The following is a 19,563-nucleotide window of genomic DNA, read 5'->3' on the forward strand; positions in this document are numbered from 1 at the left end:
AATTGGTGAGCGGTCTATTGTGAAATTGTGATATCTTATTTCCTGTGTTTAATGTTTTGTTTGTCGGAGATTCTTTGGCAAAGAATAACTTAAATACAGAGTGGCTACGAAAATTGGATTCACTTTTCTTCATTTTGCCAAAAGATGTCGCTGTTTTCACAAAAAATTTAAGCGTGAAAAAAATAAATGGTAACAATTTTGTGCAATTGTCACTATTTTTAAGCAATAATTGTCAATGTCACTGTCATGAATTTCAATATTGAGCAACGAATAAACATTATAATGGTATTATCCTTCTAAAGAAGGTCGTTCTGGTAGAACAGCAGTTCTAAGAGTACAGGATTATTGGCTACCTACAACCACCCTACAACCAACATTTAGCCAAATTTAGCTACGTAAAAAAAACAAATGTGGAAAAGCGAATCCAATTTTCGTAGCCACTCTGTAACACTTATCAATACAACATGATACTAAGACAATGAATTAGTTAAAATTCAAAGTGAGTTGTTTTTTTGTGTCTGTCAGTGTATTTAGCAATTATTTATCTCGTCGACTAATCGTGTATTCTAAATACAGGGCAAGTCACATAAGGACATAAGGCTTATTTCTGAACTTATTTTGTACGCAACACGGTTTCCTAGATTAATAAGAGTCGAAGCTTCTAATACGGCTGGTCGAGTTCATCAGTTGCAAACATTTTTACTGTTCGACTTCGACTCTTATTAATCTAGGAAGCCGTGGTACGCAACCAAAAATACTAATGACGCTGACCACTTGATGTCGTTTATAATGTGATTTAATTTAGTAATCAACGTAGGTATGTATGTAACTTGGCTAAAAATGTCAAAATGACATTATCCTGTTCTGATTAATGAAATCAAAAATTAAATTCATCAACTGTCAACTCGCCGTTTCATGTTTTGTAGTGAATTTGACAATCACTCTGAAAATCCAAAGCAAGGTGTGAACGATGTTGTCAATCTACTTTTAAAGTCATAGCCTGCTTTAATTATAAATTTAATTGATCTCACGGTACTTTTACTCCCTGAAACATAAAAACATTTGAAAGACCTTTTTCTTATATCAGAATAATTATTGCTTTTACGTTTGTAGCTAATAAATAATGAAATATCTGTATAAAATCATCACTCTAAAATTCGCAGTGGAAGATTTCAAACATAAATTTGAAAATATTAGGGCGAACACGTCTGCGACTGCGACTTTGCGCAGTTCAACCAGAGAATACAGTTCAAGTGTCGAAAAACTGTTCTGTTGATCTGGTATCTTTTCTTTAGTCTGTGATTCTGATTAACTGGTTCCTGGTTGAGTGTGGTTGAGTGGTTGTTGGTTGGCCATCTGGGGTGCGTTCAGAAATCGTACCCAGGTGCACCTAGGTCGCCATGCGCCGTTCGTAAATTGCCGGTAATGCAGACATGGTCATCTGTCATGCGTTCAGAATTGTTTGGGTGATTGCCTGACGGTGTTCCCAAGTTACCATGCTCCATGAGTGTGGGAAGAATTGCCGCACATGCGCAATAATAATAATAAACTGTCAATTCACCGTCATTTTGGCGCCTCAATAATAAGCAATAATAATTTGCTGATTATATAAGTTGAACGGAGTAAAATAATGTAATATGTATTTGTTTTAAAAAGTTTATTTGATTTATATAATTTTCTTCAGTTTATATTTGTTTTAAAAGGCTTATACAGTGACCGGCAAAAGTATGGAATAAATTCATTAAAAATGAAACAAAATTTTTTCAAAAAAATCTTTGGACAGGTCAATTTTAGTTTTTAAAAATACATATTTTAATACAAAATAAAATTCCAAGCAGTTATTTGTTTCCGAGTTATGACATCATCGATAGTTTTTTTAAATGGAAACCCCCAATAGAACAACTCCCACTCCTACCAGTACCACAAAATTGCAACAAACCGTTCACAAATGTGATGTTGCCGCGGCACATCTCGGCAATGACGTCATAATCCTTGGGTGTACCGTGGGTGTACCATTACCTTACCATTACCTATTCCCACAGCACATTTCCGAACGCACCCCTATATCCGATATATCTGTTGTTGGTATCTGTGTTGTTGGTGTTGTGGTTGGTGTTCGAAAATTAATCCGTCGTCGTCAGCCCTCGTCTCGTTAATAATTTTTGTTTGGCTTTGAAGAATGTTCGAATTTTTGTTAAGATGATAAATTACATTTTCAGACGTCACATGCAGGGCTCTTACATGCACAATGATTTCTTTATCCGTCCAACGAGAACGTTAATTAAGTTCACACCAATTTGTCAATGTTCCATGTTGAAATTAGGATTTCCGAAGATAACCTCAAAATGTGACGATCTTGTATCCAAGTCGACGAAAAGAGATGTTTGTCGCTATTTTTCATCAGATGGAGGTCCTCCATCTAATAAATTACCTCCTCTAATGGATTTTCCGAAGATCACTTGGCCGTCGTTGATGAAGTCGATAAGAAATTTCATCCTTGCTACGTTTATTATAAAACCCTATTTTGATCGTGATTTTAATTTGCCAGATTTTGTGGCTGGATCAAAAAAGGCAGTGGAGGTTTGTAATGTTTGAATGGTATGCTTTAATGAATATTGTTTCTGGACATATTCACAAATTAATACAGTAATGTTGTTGTTTCAAGGTTGTCTCAAAACTGATTGCAGAAGGTGATGTTAAGTCGTTAGATGGTTTAGTAACAAAAGATGTACAGCCATCATTACAAAGAGCAACATCTCTTATGTCCTTATCTCAAAGAGAACAAATTGCAGTGAATGTTGAAGATATATATTTTAGTTTTCCGTATCAAGTAAAATCAATAATAATCACATTAACAATGAACACTAAGTTGTGTATTTTTAGGTAGGAATTATGTTTAATGAAGATAATGACCAAAAACGATTTGTTGAAATAACAATGGTGTTTCATGCATTGAGAGGATTATCTTTGATGAAGGCTCGTGGAGAAGAACCACCTTTGAACATGGGAATGCTGCCTGAATATCAAAATCGTATTTCAATTTGTAATTACCGTTTTATTAGAGAGTTTACCAAAGGTGTAGAAAGTGACTGGACTGTTAATTTATTAAATCATTTTAAACCAATTGATGATGAAGTACAAGAATAAATATGCAAAGAAAGAATTTGTACTGTTATTTTAATAATCAATAAAGTGATGAATGTTTTATAAGTTTTTTTTGTCGTTTTCACATTAAAAAAATTAAAAAAAATTTGTTACACAGTCTAGGACTGGTTTACAAATCTATTATGAGGGGCATGATGACCAACTCAGTAGACCGGGACCAATGGCTTAACGTGACTTCCGAATCACGAGACAGAATATAGCCTTTTTTTTTAATTTCGCCCTGGGGCGGAACCCGCGACCCTCGCGTCCCTGAGCCGAAACGGACTCCCTTAGGCTATATAATGACTTTATTAAAGAGAGAAAAAAGAAAGAAGCATACAAGACAATATACAGGGTGGAACAAAAGTATCAAATATTGGCTGTAACTTTTTAATTTGACAATTTATGAAAAAATGTTTAATATAAAAGTTGATTGGTGTATTATCCTGTATCATCTGGTCTTTCTAGGTTGTTCCTATCTTCTTTTGTTTCGCTGCTATGGCAACCAACTTTGGTTTTTTAAATAGCACCCATACATTTTTTGTGTGATTTTCAAACAAGCGTATCTTTCTGTATTCATAAATACAGTTTTGCCATTATGGGGAAAAAGAATAAAATTTAAAAAAAAAACAAAGGTGATAAAATTAACTTACTAAGTAATAAAATGCAATATCAAGAATGCCATGGAAATTTGACAATTTTTGTTGAACGTCATGCATGATAATAAACCAAACAATTTTTATATTTAATTTGAAAAATTATGAAAAAATGTTTAATATAAAAATTGTTTGGTTTATTATCATGCATGACGTTCAACAAAAATTGTCAAATTTCCATGGCATTCTTGATATTGCATTTTAAAAGCAAACACGGATAGATGATACTAAAAGATGTTCTCCACACGCAGCACAGTGGGAAAAATTACAAAAAAGCTGGCCAAAAGTCGAAAGAATCAAAATAATTTATTGAAAATTGAGAAATAGGGGTTTTCGAGATCGCTGATTACAAATTTGTTATTAGTTTTTCCAAAAACAAAATGGCGGATCCAGAATGGCCATTCGAAACATTACCAAGTTTACCTATCCATTTTAACGAAATTTAGTAATGGGGTTGTTTTTAGGTCACTGATTACAAATTTGGTATTAGTTTTTCAAAAAAAAAAAAAAAAATGGCGGATCCAAAATGGTGATTATAATATAACGTTCAGAGTTTCAGTTAAGCTTGGTTTAATGAGCCTGAAAAATTACAATCTCGTGAGATAAACAGCTTTGTTGCCGTCCACAACCGTAACAAAGAAATTTTAATTATGAAAAAAATACATGATCAAATTCATCTGTAAACATTTTCGCTTTCTGCACTTCATCACCATTTCCGAAGAAAAATTAAAAAAAAAAGAAAAAGCGCAGGTGGGCGCAGCTAATTTTTGTATAATATTGTACAGGAAGGTTTAATAAACAATATAGGAATGATAAGAGGCATATGTGGAATTTTTTTTGTATGTCACTTTTAATTCAAGATTTTTGAATGAGATTTGCGAAAAATACAGCTATATTCATCATTACATTAATAATTACAGGTTTGCAATTAATAAATATTTTGTGGTAGGTACATTGCATTCTACATTCCTTGGGAAAGAGGATCCATTTTGTTGCACTTTATTTATTAACGCAATTTCTGACGAAATAAGAAGCGAAACAATTAACAGCACGTTTGACGCAGAGAAACACGGAGCATTTATTCGTTTAAATGCTCACTTTTTAAGCGATGCCACGAAGGTGTAAAGGACAACTGTGACTTATTAATCGGTTTATTTTATGTCAGAGGTCCTCTACGAATAATTTATGTGCGAAAAAGTCCCTAATTCAGACTTCAATTTTTCGACTTTTGGCCAGCTTTTTGTTATTATTTCCCACTGTGCGCAGCCACCCGAGTTCATTTATTTTTGTAGAAATGTGATCGAATTTTCTGTAACCTGGATTTGGTTTTCTGATCTAAGCAAGAATAAGCAGTAGTTAAGATGTAAGAGCACAAGGGACTCGCAGAGCTTTTTTCTCATTTTAAAGTTTAAAATATGATAGATAGAATAAAGCAACTTTAGGGCCATATAACATTTTTTTACAACAAAATTGTTGTGGGTTTGAAGAATCTTGTTCGTTATTTTACTGTCAATTCGAAAAAAACTTGTGTAGCCTAAACTTTATTGTCACTATGACTGACACTGAAAATTTTTGTGACAGAAGTTCTGTCACGCACATAAAAAATCAAAATACCACATGTCATCCATGTCAAAAATTCCAATGTGGGGTTAGAAATATATAAAACCTGTCTTACAGCTAATGTCAGTTGAATAACAACGACTGACGAAATTCCGTGGCCCTGACTGTACATGTACAGGCTGTTTCCTAAAAAACGCCGCAAGCCGTAGCTCCGTTATTTATTGTCCGATTTTAATATTATAAAAAAAACAAGACAATGGTTATACAAACACTACAAAACGGCTTAATTTTTTTTATTTTTTTCAACTTAATTGTTATGTCAATTAATTAATTTTAGCGAATATATCAATATATGTGTTGGGATTTTCTAATAAGGCCGACTGTTTTGATTTAAAAGCTAAAACTGTTTATTCAAACGTGAACGTGTTGTTTTACAATCTACAAGTTTCAAGTTAGTGTCTATGGCGTATACCAGGTTTTTCCTTAGTTACATCTACTCGTTGGTTTTTGGTACCAACCTAAACAAAATAAAAGTACTGTTATTAAATAATTATAAAATGAGAAATACATCAACAATATGTATGTATCAATATTAAGTTTTGAATTATTATCTTCAACGCAGACTACCCACCATCTAATCTGTGATTCAACGGTTTTTGAAATATTCTCTATTTGCTACGTTATACGTGAGTAGCAAATGTTCAAATAAATTTGAGATCAAGCAGGTCGTAATTTTCTCTCATTTAAAAAAAAGACCTCGACACGTCGATTTTTAGTTGACAGATCCTTCGAAGGTACAGACCTAGGGTACGTGAAACAATTGCGATGGAGAGTTTAGTATTTTTCGCTGCGTTATGTTTTTGAACTAGAATTTAATTTGGTGTATAAATAATGAAAATCCTCCCATAAATAAAGGAGTTATGGACTCGTCTTCTTTTTTGAGGACAAATTGTATACAGGGTGTTTTCGAAGTTGAGGTGTTCCTTGTAACACGAAATACTATACATTATTCTTAAGAATTTTAGCCTAAATCTTCTTAGTAAAATGTTTGTATTAACGGAGATAATTGATTGTATATTTTTATTGTTTTCTAAAATTTAGAGTCCGGTCCTGTCTATTTCTCCGCTGTACTAGATTAATAATTGACGTGGCCCAGGATGGTGTCTTTCTGGAAATCACTCTGCGTACTCTCTGGACGCCGCAGCTGCATTCTGATAACGTGATAACGTTGCCCATACATACAGCAACATATCTGTGATCTCATTATTTTCGTAATGATAAAGCCATTCCGACTAATTAGATGACAACTCTGACAGTATTTTTGATTAACGTCCATGCTCATTTGATTTTTTTTTTGTCAATTCTAATTTCTAACAAATCAGCGCAAATTTGAGCAGGACCGGTTTCAAAATTTTCAAAAAAATTAACTTATTGTATCTTCATTGCCGTACACATTTTACTAAGGTGACTTTGGCTAAAACTCTTTAGAACAACGCATACTATCACATGTTAAAAGGAACACCTCAACTTCGAAAACACCCTGTATAAAAGATTCAATTAATCTAGCAGAGATACGTATTTTTTTAGCAGTTTTCCGTTTCATCCAAAATTCTTATGTTAGACAAGGATATTTTACTGCCTTGGGGTATTTATAATTGATTTCATATAAATGTTCATCAAGTGAGCTGTGCATTTGTAAAAGCACCTTTAATTTAGTTACATTTATGAAGGTCATGTCCAATAAATCTTTACTTGGTAAAAATACAAAGACAAAAACAAATAAGAATTACTTTAATTTAATAAGTAAAAAGACGTAACATTGCTTTTGAAATCAGCAATGTTAAAATGGACAAAAACTAAAAAATTAGTCAAATCGGGTTCGCGCAGAGCAAGCAACTTTGAAAGTTAAAGTCACTAGCTTTAGCTTTACTACCAACAGAAAATCAAATTTTCATGGCTTGCTTAGATGCACATTTATATGAAATTGAGATGGACTTTACTTTAGGTCGGTATGTAGCTATAGCTGTAAAAAATACAAAAATGAATATCAGTATATTTGACCTATAGTATATTCATTTTTGTAATGACGAACCAGAGTTACTAAATTTACCTAGTATTTTTTATCTTCTGAACACACCTTTTTACCGTGAATTTGGGCTTTTAAAAAGTTAGGTTTTGGGTCACTCCACTTGCTTCTACAATTTTGTACTTTTCCATTACGTTTCCATTATCTCCATGAATAGTTTCTGTTATTTTGTTGAAGGCTTTTAAAATGTGCTGCTTCGTCTGCTTACTTATTGAGGCTCTAATCCTCTACTCCATTTTGGAAATTCATTAATTATGGCAGCGACAATAATATGACAATTTAAATTTTTGCCAACTGTCTAATTTTTATTTAGGTATTTTGTAAAAAAAATCAACAAAAACGAAGTTCCAGCTAATATCTGTTCACGTTGGAATGAACATCAGTGGTGCAAATGATCTGACCTGTTACTATGACAACTCATATGAAAATTAATGCCAAATGTGTGCGATTTGCACCACTGATGTTCAATCCAACGTGAACAGCGTCGTCTGCGCTGATCGTAATAACAAGTCGTGCCAATCGCTCAAAACTCTGCGTCCGGAAAAAAGTCAAAATATCGGTAGATGTCACCACCTCGCGCGTTATGGGAAACTGTAATAGTATTACAGAAATTACAGAAGGAAAAATTTATTCAAATTGTCAAAATTTAAATGTCTAGCTGTTTCTAGCGAATACAAATTGATATCACAAAATGATTTGCATTATTGTCATTGAAGTTCTTATTGTATTTGTTATTTTGACAATCAATGACAATTGATACTTATTCGAGTTTCAAACCCTTTTTATGTCTAGCTGTTTCTCGCGAACACAAATTAATATTACAAAATGATTTGCACCGATTATGATTGAAGTTCTTATTGTATTTATTGTTATTTTGATAATCAATGACGAATTAATGGTTGACATTTATTCTAGTTGTAAACCTTTCGTAGTTATTACAGTTTCCATTCATTCGCGATCCAACTGATCCAAGTGCCTCTGGTGGCCATTTCACATCGAATGGCACGACTTGTTATTATCGGCGCGGACGACGGTGAACAGGATACAGGCACATTCTATTTTTTTTTTTTAATGCTCTAGCAACTTTATTTCTTGTCCGATTTCAATAAGTGATATAGCAAATGAAAAGGCGTTTAGGGGACTATGAACTGCCATATAATATTTATTTTTTAGAGAAGCAGTTTAAGTGGAGTGATATTTTAAATTGTGACATATTTTATACATATTTTATTCTCACTTGATCACCGTCTTGATTATGATTGGTATTTTTTGGGTGGTAAATTTCAAAACTCGAAATTATTTTATCATTTTCTACTACACAGACGTTTACCTCTGGTTATCAGGTTATCTATGTACGTCTTGTCAAAATGACAATCGAAAGTGAGGTCACGGTTCCTAAAGGTTTATTTACACTTTACATGAATGTCAAGCTAGTGACGGCTAAAATTTTTTGGCCGCCACAGTACATTGTCTACACGAACTTTCTTTATTTTTTATTTAAGAAGTTCGTGATTGTCTGAATTTTTAAAATTTTTGACGAATAATGTCAAAAAGCGTTTACTTTTCGGAAGCTTTTGTGTTGGAAATATTTCGAAACGGCATTTTTTCAACAGAAATAAAGAACAGCTTAATTGTAGGTACATATCGCAATAAAGTTGATCAAATTTTGAAGTTTATTAAAAATACATGTTATAAAATCTGCATAATATCTAAAAATATTTGCCCTCATGTCTGAAAATTATAGGCAACAAATTTACACAAATTACATGATGTTTGTATGATTTATAATTGGCTGCCTATGTTGCAAACAAATTTATTTTAAAGTTACTTTCCTAATTCCCTTCTTATCACTTTTATTTCACAATTTGCTCATTCATCTACAGTGATATAAAATGTTGTTTTTAGAATCATAGAAATATTTTTGCTTCGATAGATAATTGAAAAAAATAGATGCTCGTTTTGACGAAACAGAAAAATTCTTTCGTATATAAGATCGGAATCCTCGTGTAGAATTTGGTCGTTTGAAACATCTTCGATTAGCGATTAGCCATTCTCCAATCTCCACTGATGAATGATCTATGGATATGGACCGTTTAGTCATGGAGGATTGTCGTGGGTATTGTACGTTTTCGAGTGAGATTAAGTGAACGAAACATGCCAACATAAGTTTGTCGTGGCGAACTCGTTAAAATCCAAGTTTCGATGGGATAATCCAGTGCGATTTGGCATGACAGACTTGTGGACGAAATTTCAACGACATCGACAAGTCGAAAAAAGCGTTAACAAAGATATCGACTGAACGCGACCCTGAACATCGCGTCTTGTCGCGAGCAGAGCCGCGCAGTGTAGTGAGCAAATGTTTAGCAATCATGGCGAATCCAAGGAAGTTTAGTGAAAAAATAGCCCTTCATACTCATCGACAAGCCGAGGAAACGGCCCGATTTGAGCAGATCATGAGAGAAGTGTCAGATGCGACGGCCAGGGTACGTACTAGCCATTTATAACCTCTTCGAGGAGTGTGTTTTTGTTTCGTAGTAAACGACGTAAACAATAAAACCTGTGTGCCGCAGTGATAATACGCTGTGCCCCCTTGAGGTGAGTGCAGCGAACAGTTGGGGGCGATCTGGATAAAACCGCAGAATATCATAAGGCGCCAACAATCGATAACTAGAAACATAGACTAGAAATTCAATTTTTGACAGAACAAAACACCAACAACAAATGTGACTTGTACAATGAACGAACGTCTCGATTGGGGATTGGGTAACAAAATATTTTCAAACATAGGTTAACTCTGAAATCAATGTTTACGATTTTTCTTTTACTCCGCCTAATCGAAGTGTGTTCTGATAACAGTGTTGCTGTAAACAGCTAATTACACAAATGCACCAAGTGTGATTTATTGCTTCTAATTATTATCGATGTTAATTAAAATTTCGTCGAAAATGTTACAATATTCGGTCCCGAATTTGAATAGGCTAGGAAGGCTTTTTTATTGAATTTTTTCATACTTACTGACATCACCACTTTGAACGGTGGTGTAGTTCAATGAGTGATACATCAATTAATGCAAAAAATTGTAGGTATCGCCTTTTATGGATAATGTTGACCTTGCCATCAATCATAGTTTGCAAATTTAGGGGTAAATTAACAACCATGTTTGAAGTGATTGTTTTTCATCAAATTAATGACCACAGTCAATAATGTTTGGGCTGAAAGCGATAACGCTAAACTGTAAAGATGGCATTAAAACGTGACTTGAAGCAGAGGAATGATCCTGAGGGAAAAAGAATTTTTGAAAATTTTCCTAGTGGAGTGAGAAAATTACTTTTGTACTAGGTACTCTTTAAATTTGTTAGTTATACATATTAATAGTAGTTTATTTAATGAGTTTGTGCGTAAATTGGGCTTTTTTTGTCACTCGTGGGCCTTTAAAACGCGAGTGAAACGAGCGTTTTAAAATGACTCACTCGTGCTAAAAAAGGCACACACACGAACGAGTTGAATACAACGTTTTTTTTGTTCGACGAGCCCCTTAAATGCTCCAAATCGCTTAAAATCTTTAAAATTAGTTTGACGTTTCGTTTTGACAAGTTGTGACATTTATCAAAATCCGTTCACACCAAGGAGAAAATTCTCAAATCCTGACAGTCGAACAAAAGAATAGTTTTATTACTGGAAAATTTGAAATACGAAAATAATGACAATAGCAATAGAAAAAAAGAGTGCGCGACTTGAAACGAAATATTTAACTAATATTGGGCATATGATTGCAAAAGCATAAATAACAACGTCGACACTTGATGTTTGTAAAACATAATAAAATTGCAACAATTTGACAGCTAATCTGTGTAGGGTACATATAATATGAAAAATGCCAATTTTGGAAATTATTTTTAATAATACTCCCCGTCCATGTAAAAAGTGACGTTGACGCAGTTGCCTTTTAATACCTTTCTACTTTGTAGAGTTGGCAGTTTTGATCTAAATTTGACGCAGTCACAACACAAGCGTCGAACTTCCTGTAAGTTTGAGAGCTGCTGTAATTACATTTACATGCTTCAAGAGGGTATTCTAGACTAGTAATTTGAAAACAATTTTTTTTCTAATGGCTTTTGAATAGTGTTTCGAAAACGTGTCTCTAAAACCATATCCGGAAATTCCCAAAATTGACGAAGTTAAAGAGTTTTTAAAAAGAATTCTACGAAAAACTTTAAACGTATTTTTTTCGAACTATGTTTTTTAAAATGGGTGTCATAATATCGGGTGTTCATTTAAATTTATCCTCAAAGTAGGCGTTGAGAAGTCGATTATGAACGTACCACGGATTCACATCACGGATCAGCTGTTTAAATTTAACCTCACTCTTTGCCCTGTTTGTGTTTTTACTCTGCAAACTGACGAGTGGTGCATTTACAATCGACTTTTCAAGGCCAACTTTGAGGATAAATTTAAAAGGATACCCGATATTTCGAGATCTACTTAACCGATTGGCTTCAGACTTGGTGTACCAGAATTAGTCAAAGTTTCCTCTTTTCTAATTTTTTGGCCATCTAAAGATGAAATAAAAACGGAAAAAATCAATATCTAATTTTCCAAATCTACAATTTTATATTTTTTTCATTTTGGACACTTATCCTTTTATTTTAACTTACTCGTTTTTTTTTGCGATGAACAGAACTGCTGAAATGATGGCAGCCATTTGGAAAAAAATTCGCTTATAATAAGCTAGCTTCATTGTAATTTATTTTTTTGTTCGACGCTGTCAGAATTTGAAAATTTTCTCTTGTGTGAACGGATTTTGATAAATGTCACAATTTGTCAAAATGAAACGTCAAGCTAATTTTAAAGATTTTAAGCGATTTGGATCCTTTAAGGGGCTCGTCGAACAAAAAAATGTTGTATTCAACTTGTTCGTGTGTAAATTGGGCTTTTTTGGCATGAGTGGGCCAGTTTAAAACGCGAGTGAAACGAGCCCAATTTACACAGGAACTCGTTAAATAAACTAAGTACATACTATTGTTTGAAAGATTGCGTATATTATGTCACAGCATTAGGTAATAAAGTTGTACATAAAGGACCCGTAATAAAAAGTTGTATAATTTAAAAAAAATACCAAACAGCATAAAATATTTTGTTGTAGATTTTAATTAGGTGTAGTTGTTTTTCATATAAAAAATATTTCTCATTTCGTTTTTACACATTTCATTTGACGTTTTTGATATTTGACACACTTTAACAGCATTGTAACTTCAGACACAACTTACACCATACAATTTAAAAAATGTTACACAAGGAAGTGGACGGATAGGAATGGCCGCAGGTATTGTTACGTACACACAGAAGAGAGTAGTGTTATGTGCATTTTAAATCCTTGAAGAGAAATTAATTTGATTACATCTTTTAGTCGCATTGCAAAATACACCATCGGCCACAATATTGCGACACCGACAAATAACAATAAAATCAAATTCTATTTGTGTATTTTTTTGGAAATGCGTAAACGATTGAAATTTTAGAAATTTTCACGAGCAATGTTTATCCGAGCTATAACCCACAATTATTGGTCTTTCGTATTGGTAATCGTGGGGTCTTGGTGTGTGTACTGATTTACCCACCATGTTCGGCATGTGTTGCATTGGGGATAGGTCAGGATAACGCGCGGGCCACGGAAGATGCCTAATGTTACTTTTAACAACGTGGGCTCGGGCACTATCTTGCTGGAATAAGGCTTTTGGGATAGTCTAGACTTGTGGACGCATCGGTTTAGATTCAAATTTTCTCCAGTTCGAAGACGAGATCAGTCGTTGTAGCTGATGGCACTCCAAACAATTATTCTTTTGCTAGGACCCGATCGTTGTGATTTGACCTCGACGACCTCCATTCCAAATCCTGCGGACGTTCACGGCACTGTTCAAGTCGCACTCAACAGGTTAGAGGAGGTCGTACACGTTCTAAATCAAAAATTGTCCAAACGGCGTCTTCCTTTCGTGGTTTAGCACTGCGGCCACGAAGACTGATTTGAAGAAGACGCCGGTCTTCTCGTGTGCCAGTTGCGCACGTAATTTGTGTTTTTTCCTGTCATTACTTCTGCATACTTAATCCAGTGAAAATACCTCACAAGCTGAGTATGCCGCCGCTCTAAAATTCGCTCACTTTTTCAAAATAAACGTTGCTCGTCATAATGCCATCTTCACGTTTGTAAAAAAAGGTTTTAACTCGAGTGACAGATCTAATCGCACTCAACCAGATAAGGCTGTGCAAAAAATATCTGCATTATCACGTAAAGCGCTATCATTCGTCAAAATAATGTTTAATTTAGTTGAAATTATAAATGTCTGTATATAGGGTGCGTCCTAAAAAACGCTGCAACGTTCCGTAATTTATACCTCGATTTAAACAAACAATAAACAAATAAACAATATCGATTAATTTTTTTTCAAAAAGTTTTTCAAAGTCAGGATAGTCAACTTTGTTTTTTCAAATATTTAGCTTGGTATATTTTTTTATTCCGATTTTGAAAGAGATTATTTTTCTGAATCAACGATATGCCACATGTTAGAATGCAATTAACAGAAACCGCAAAAATTAATAAATAAAATAGCTTTATTGGAAATTTTTTCTTTGAAAAAAATAAGGTATACTATGGAAAACAATTCTAAACGCAATATTTATTACACGTTGTCATATTATTTTTTTTTTAACCTTAAAAAAGTATTGTTATTTCGTTTAAGATTCTTTTCCATAGTAGGTGTACATACCTGATTTTTTTCAATTATAATACGGGGTGATCAAGAAGGACTGTTTAAGTTGGTAACACACTCGTAACACACTCGTATTTTAAATCGTATAACAAGAGTAACTTCCGGTTGCTGGTTGCTGGTGGCTCCTTTTTTTTCCGGAAAATTTTGAACATATTAGACTCAAAGTTTGTTGCTTTAGGCATTTACACATTTGAAAAAACAAAATTGACTGTCATCTGACCTTGAATGACTTTTTGAAAAAAAAAATCTATGTTGTGCTAATAGTACTATGGCGGACAATTCGAATATCAGAAATTTTTACTGTGTAAATCAGATCGTCTTAACAACCTATTTGATTGGTAACTAAGAAAATGAAATGGACGGAGCAGATAAAATGTTACGTTGTCCTTAGTATAGTAATAATCTAAGTGTGATTTTTTTTTATTCATTCATCCAAGGCATACATGATTTTTCAAAACTAAAATTATGTCAGAAATTAGTCTTTAACCAAGCAGGGCTGAACCCCAGAAAATGAAAATTTAAATCTAGAATTTTTTATCTTTTACAAGAGTCGTTTCACCTATCCGGTGACACACTGTATATTAATTACCTGCAATTTTTTCGACCGACGATGTATTTAACGATAAGTTGATACGTTAAAGTTGAACAAAATAGACGTGTGTGTATTTTTTGAAGTTTAATTTGAATTTTCGCTCAATCGTGTTGTTATAGCTACTTACAAGTGTTGTTGACACAATCTGAAAGTTGAACTTAATTAACAAGTCATTAATGACATTAATGTCTTCAAAATATTCCTGTCAAAAAATTACTTCGAAGCCATTTTTTTCGTATAAGCGATTGTGCGAAAAACGTTATGGGATATACGGTTAGTAAGTGCCATAACAGAATCTTGGAAGTCGATTCTGTTATAATGCACTTCCTAACCTTATATCCCACTATACTATAATGGCGTCATCATTTAGTAAATGGCGTATGTGTAAATACACTGAAATCAGCAGATAAAGCTGCTGTCAGTACTAATAAATCTTTGCAATAGGTGAGACCATGCAGGTCAGGGTATTTTAATGTCGCCGTTTTTGTATATCGCTTATCTTATAAGACAATTCCTGATCTTGGATTGTTTTTTGATAATGTTGAAACAGTTCTGTTCATGATGAATTACTGCCTCATGTTAATTTTTTTATTGTAATCCAAAAGTCCCTAAATAAAAAAACCATTGCTTTGAAAGTTAACTTGAATTTGCGTTAATAGTTTTTTAATTAAGGGTTTTTTTTTACAAAACCTACGTGTTGATGTTTTGAATGTAGTTTTTTATTGTACATTTGAAAATGTAAAAATATCCCTACATTTTCGTTAATAGTACTTTATTTAATGAGTTCTTGTGTAAATTGGGTTTTTTTGGAACGAGTGGGCCATTTTAAAACGCGAGTGAAACGAATACAACGTTTTTTTGTTCGACGAGCCCTTTAAAGGCTCCAAATCGCTTAAAATCTTTCCATTCCATAATTTTAAGTACATACTTAGTAACACAGTTTTTGACTTGTTTTTGTTCGTTATAAAATTTAATTTTTCCAATTTATTTTTTTTTCTCAAAAATTTCCGTATGTAAGATAACAAAAATTTTATACTGTCGTTTAGACAATTAAAAAATAGGGATTTTGCCATAAAAAAATATCGATGACGTCATCACTCGAAAACAAATTTGGAATTTTATTTGGTATTAAAATATGTATTTTTACAAACTAAAATTGACTCGTATAGTTATTTATGTGACGCGCTTAGTAAATTAATCTTTACGGGCGCGCTGGCACTTGTGGGACGAGTGACGTAAGGAACGAGTCTCCATAAACCAGTAAGCCCAGTAAAGATTAATTGCTAAGCGAGTTGCATACAAACTTTTATTTCCACCTTCAGCCTTTAAATTTCGTTTTTAATTGTTATTTATGTTTATAAAAATTTTGTAATGAAAGGTGGTGGGGCAATTATACCTACGTCGTCATGGTGTTGAGATAAACAACAAAAATACTGTCAGAAGGTTTGTGAAATTTGTTGTAAAAAGAAAGAAAAGAAAGAATGGTTTTAAAGCCCAATGAAAACTTTGAAGGAATTACCAACGCTGCAAGTGCGGTTCTCTACTGATTCGATCCCAGGAGCGATATGAAAATGACTTTCGAAACGGATGAAAATGCATAATCAACGTATGTAATTGCAACAATTGACAGTTAAATTTGTTTGTGTTTATAATAAACTTTTTCAAAAATTATTTAATTAGTTTTGATTAATTATTTTTTTGATGAGCCTTGTAAAGTTTTTACAGGTCTCTTCTACGTGCCTGTTAAATATTACAGGGCTCTGCCTGTAACTACCCATTTACTTAGTTACTACAAATGCCTATAAAGTGTCATTTACTTAGAAGGTGGAGATAAAAAGATTTTTTTGAAAAAGGTCTTGTTTAATTTTTAATGAATTTACATACATACTTTTGCCGCTCACTGTATATCATTCAGAGTAGAAGCTGTTTTTGTACTTCGCCCAGTTGTCGACCTCAACTGCGTTTCGGTCTTCAATCTCTGGGCTTAGCACAAAAAGAGACACTTCTACTCTTAATGATACCGAGCGATTCTTTAAAAAATAAATCGAGTTTGCTTTGGAGCCTATGCTATAGCATGGGTTGCCATAGGTAACACGCCGACTCGATTTATTTTTTAATTGATCGCACCGTATAATATACTATTGTTAAAGACATTTTGTTATAAAGTTCATATTTACGGAAATAAACCGCCCATTCCATACTTTTGACTAACTCTGTATAATGGTGAACCACAGAAAATGCAACAGGCGTGTTATGTGACACTTGATCACAATTTTTCGAAAAACGGCCGTACAGGTCAGGAAGGTCAGTAAGGTCAGTAAGGGAGACGTGTACTATGGCTGTTTACGATTAACGTATATCAAAAGACGTTCCATTTCAAAGCTCGATGAATTTACTTTGCAGCAGTGTTTTTATTATTTTTGGATTCCAAGCAAATAGTTCCCGAGAAAAAGCAGTTTAAAGAAACCGTAGTCGATTTTTTTCATATTTTGTAGTCCATACTGAAGTATGAACTCTGAAAAAATTAGCTGGTGAGATGCATATTTGGAATTTAAATAACAGATCCATCTTTTATTAATACAAATCTGAAAAAAAGAAATGAATGTTTTTGTATATAGGTACATATTTTTTTGCTGTTTGTACCAGTTGTGATTTTACTCTAAAGTGAATAAAATTATCAATTTTTCAGAAACATTGGACATACAAAGTTGTCCGTGCTGGTTGAAACGGTGCAACTGAGATAGATATGCCCTGAGTTATCTCACTATTTTGAACCAGCTGTTCCTTAGCACCATGTTGTCGTTTGGCTTCGAAGCAGCAGACTTTAATATGTCATTGTCAGACCACTGTCGAGGTTATAATGTTTGGATTTTGCATGTGCGAAAATTTTATAAAATAAAATAATTATTTTTCAAGAAAAATACGCTCGTAAATTAACCTTTTCCCGAGCCGGGAAGAAATAACCGTACTCGAATGAATGATTAAAACTGGTTATAATATATTACCTGTCACAATAAATTTAATCGTGTAATTTATTCAAATTTATGCATAATTTAATCATTAAATTTGCGACCTCAAAAACGAACTGCAAAATTAAGTAAAGATTGCTCGTACCAGGAAAACACCGATTTGATGTTGGTTTTAGGCCTTCAAGTTAAACATAATAAACAGAATTTCCAATCCGCTTTCGATTTCCAAATTCTGATTAAGCGATAATAAAATTTTAATCTCAGCGATCTACAAGTGTAAATAGTAATTAGAACGTATTATACAGGGTGTTATGGAAGTCCACGTAATAAATTTAATTACCAGTAGGACTCGTTAAAATAATAGTTATTTACACAATTAGTGGGATAAAAGCAATATTACACGAGTTTCCTGTAATATGCTTTAGCCCACGTATTATGTACAAAATTTCATCTAAGACGGCCCCGAATTAAAAAAAAAGGTAAATCTTATTTATTTCCACCAGTTTCATTACATCACTCAGTTGAATAATAACTTACTTATCCCACTGAGTGGAGTAATGAAATGCGTCCGGTAATGAAGTTCCTTATTCCACTCAAATGAGTGGGATAAGTGTCATTTATCCCACGGGATTAGATAAACATTTTTATCCAATTTTGCCTTATAAAGTCATGTTTAAATACTTAGATAAATTATATTACATACATTATAGGTACTGGGAAGCAATTGTCCATAACTGTATCATCCATTTTCTAGATTTTCATTTTCTACACACTGATACGCCGTAAAGACCTAATTTTATTAGGAGTAATATTGGATAAAATTATTGACTGTCACACCGATTTTTTCTCCTGTCAATAAACCCATGGCAACAAAAAATCATACTCGACTCGACAATCATAGGTGATTAGTGACACAAGCTTCGGACTTGATTTAAAAAAAAAATACACTCAAATTGGAGAGGTTTATTAGTGTAAAATTGGATAAACAGTTGTATTATACTCGCGGGCTAAATGAATGTTTAACTTGCGATGTTAACGCGCTTGTGGCTTCGCTGCTCGTGCTGTTAAACGCATCGCTCGTTAAAGATTGATTTAGCCCGCTTGTATAATAAAATACATAACTATTTTCATTTATCATTTTTTCCGCAAAATTTTCAAAACAGAGTTAAAATTAAATATGATTTGAACCCTAAAATTCATATCCGCTCATGTGTTTACACATCCATTGATAACGAAGCACGAAAAAAGAATTACTCGATAAAATCCTTGAATGAAAAACAATAGAAACTGTTAGTATTAAAACAGCGATTCTTTCTTCAAAAAACTAATAAAGCTTTTTTTGGCCTCCTCAACTATAAATGACATGTTTACACATTTTGAACAGCTAGGGTATCTTGATTTTTACACACTAATTAAACTATCTGTCATTTTACATTTTGTTATGTTATTTGTTTTTCATGTTATGACGTCATCTACTTTTTTTTTAAATTTAAAACCTATATTTTTTATTGATTTTGGTAGTACATACTTTTTATTCCGTTTCCAATCGTACAAAATTTTCAACAGTAATCACATAAGTGATGGTAATTTTTTGATAATTTTAAGTAGATGCACGAATCTTTGTTGCTATAGAAATCTCACGAGTGGACGAAGTGCACGAGTGGGATTTCTTAATAGCACAACAATTAGTAAGATTGAAAACAAATTTCGGGAACATGGCGTTGTAAAGAATCCAAAAACTGAACCTCCGGCGACATTAAATGAAGATGCACAACTTGCTGCTAGAAATTGA

At 33.2% G+C, this 19,563-nt stretch overlaps 2 protein-coding genes across 8 annotated transcripts in view; both read left to right on the forward strand.

The window, feature by feature from the left end:
• The first annotated feature begins 2,053 nt into the window (after window positions 1-2,053).
• On the forward strand, window positions 2,054-3,210 carry LOC138123770 (m-AAA protease-interacting protein 1, mitochondrial). 2 transcript variants are annotated; one of them, XM_069038565.1, is made up of 4 exons: window positions 2,054-2,164; window positions 2,220-2,580; window positions 2,666-2,830; window positions 2,884-3,210. In XM_069038565.1, exons 2-4 carry the CDS (start codon window positions 2,227-2,229, stop codon window positions 3,145-3,147), a joined length of 783 nt encoding a protein of 260 aa, XP_068894666.1. In that variant the 5' UTR covers window positions 2,054-2,164; window positions 2,220-2,226; the 3' UTR covers window positions 3,148-3,210. The 2 variants fall into 2 exon arrangements, with proteins under 2 accessions (XP_068894666.1, XP_068894665.1); XM_069038564.1 differs by having other exon boundaries at window positions 2,088-2,580.
• A 6,096-nt stretch (window positions 3,211-9,306) lies between these two features.
• The window catches only part of Crtc (CREB-regulated transcription coactivator), a 54,903-nt gene continuing 44,646 nt past the window's right edge, over window positions 9,307-19,563 (forward strand). For 2 of the 6 annotated variants that reach the window (XM_069036877.1, XM_069036881.1), the window contains exon 1: window positions 9,309-9,929. In XM_069036877.1, the coding sequence (XP_068892978.1) occupies window positions 9,816-9,929 (114 nt within the window). In that variant the 5' untranslated portion in view covers window positions 9,309-9,815. Of the gene's footprint in view, window positions 9,930-19,563 lie in introns of all 6 variants that reach the window. The other 4 variants (XM_069036880.1, XM_069036882.1, XM_069036879.1 and 1 more) reach the window with 3 other exon arrangements.

This window comes from Tenebrio molitor, chromosome 2, assembly GCF_963966145.1.
Source record: "Tenebrio molitor chromosome 2, icTenMoli1.1, whole genome shotgun sequence".
In the NCBI taxonomy this organism is placed as follows: Eukaryota; Metazoa; Arthropoda; class Insecta; order Coleoptera; family Tenebrionidae; genus Tenebrio; species Tenebrio molitor.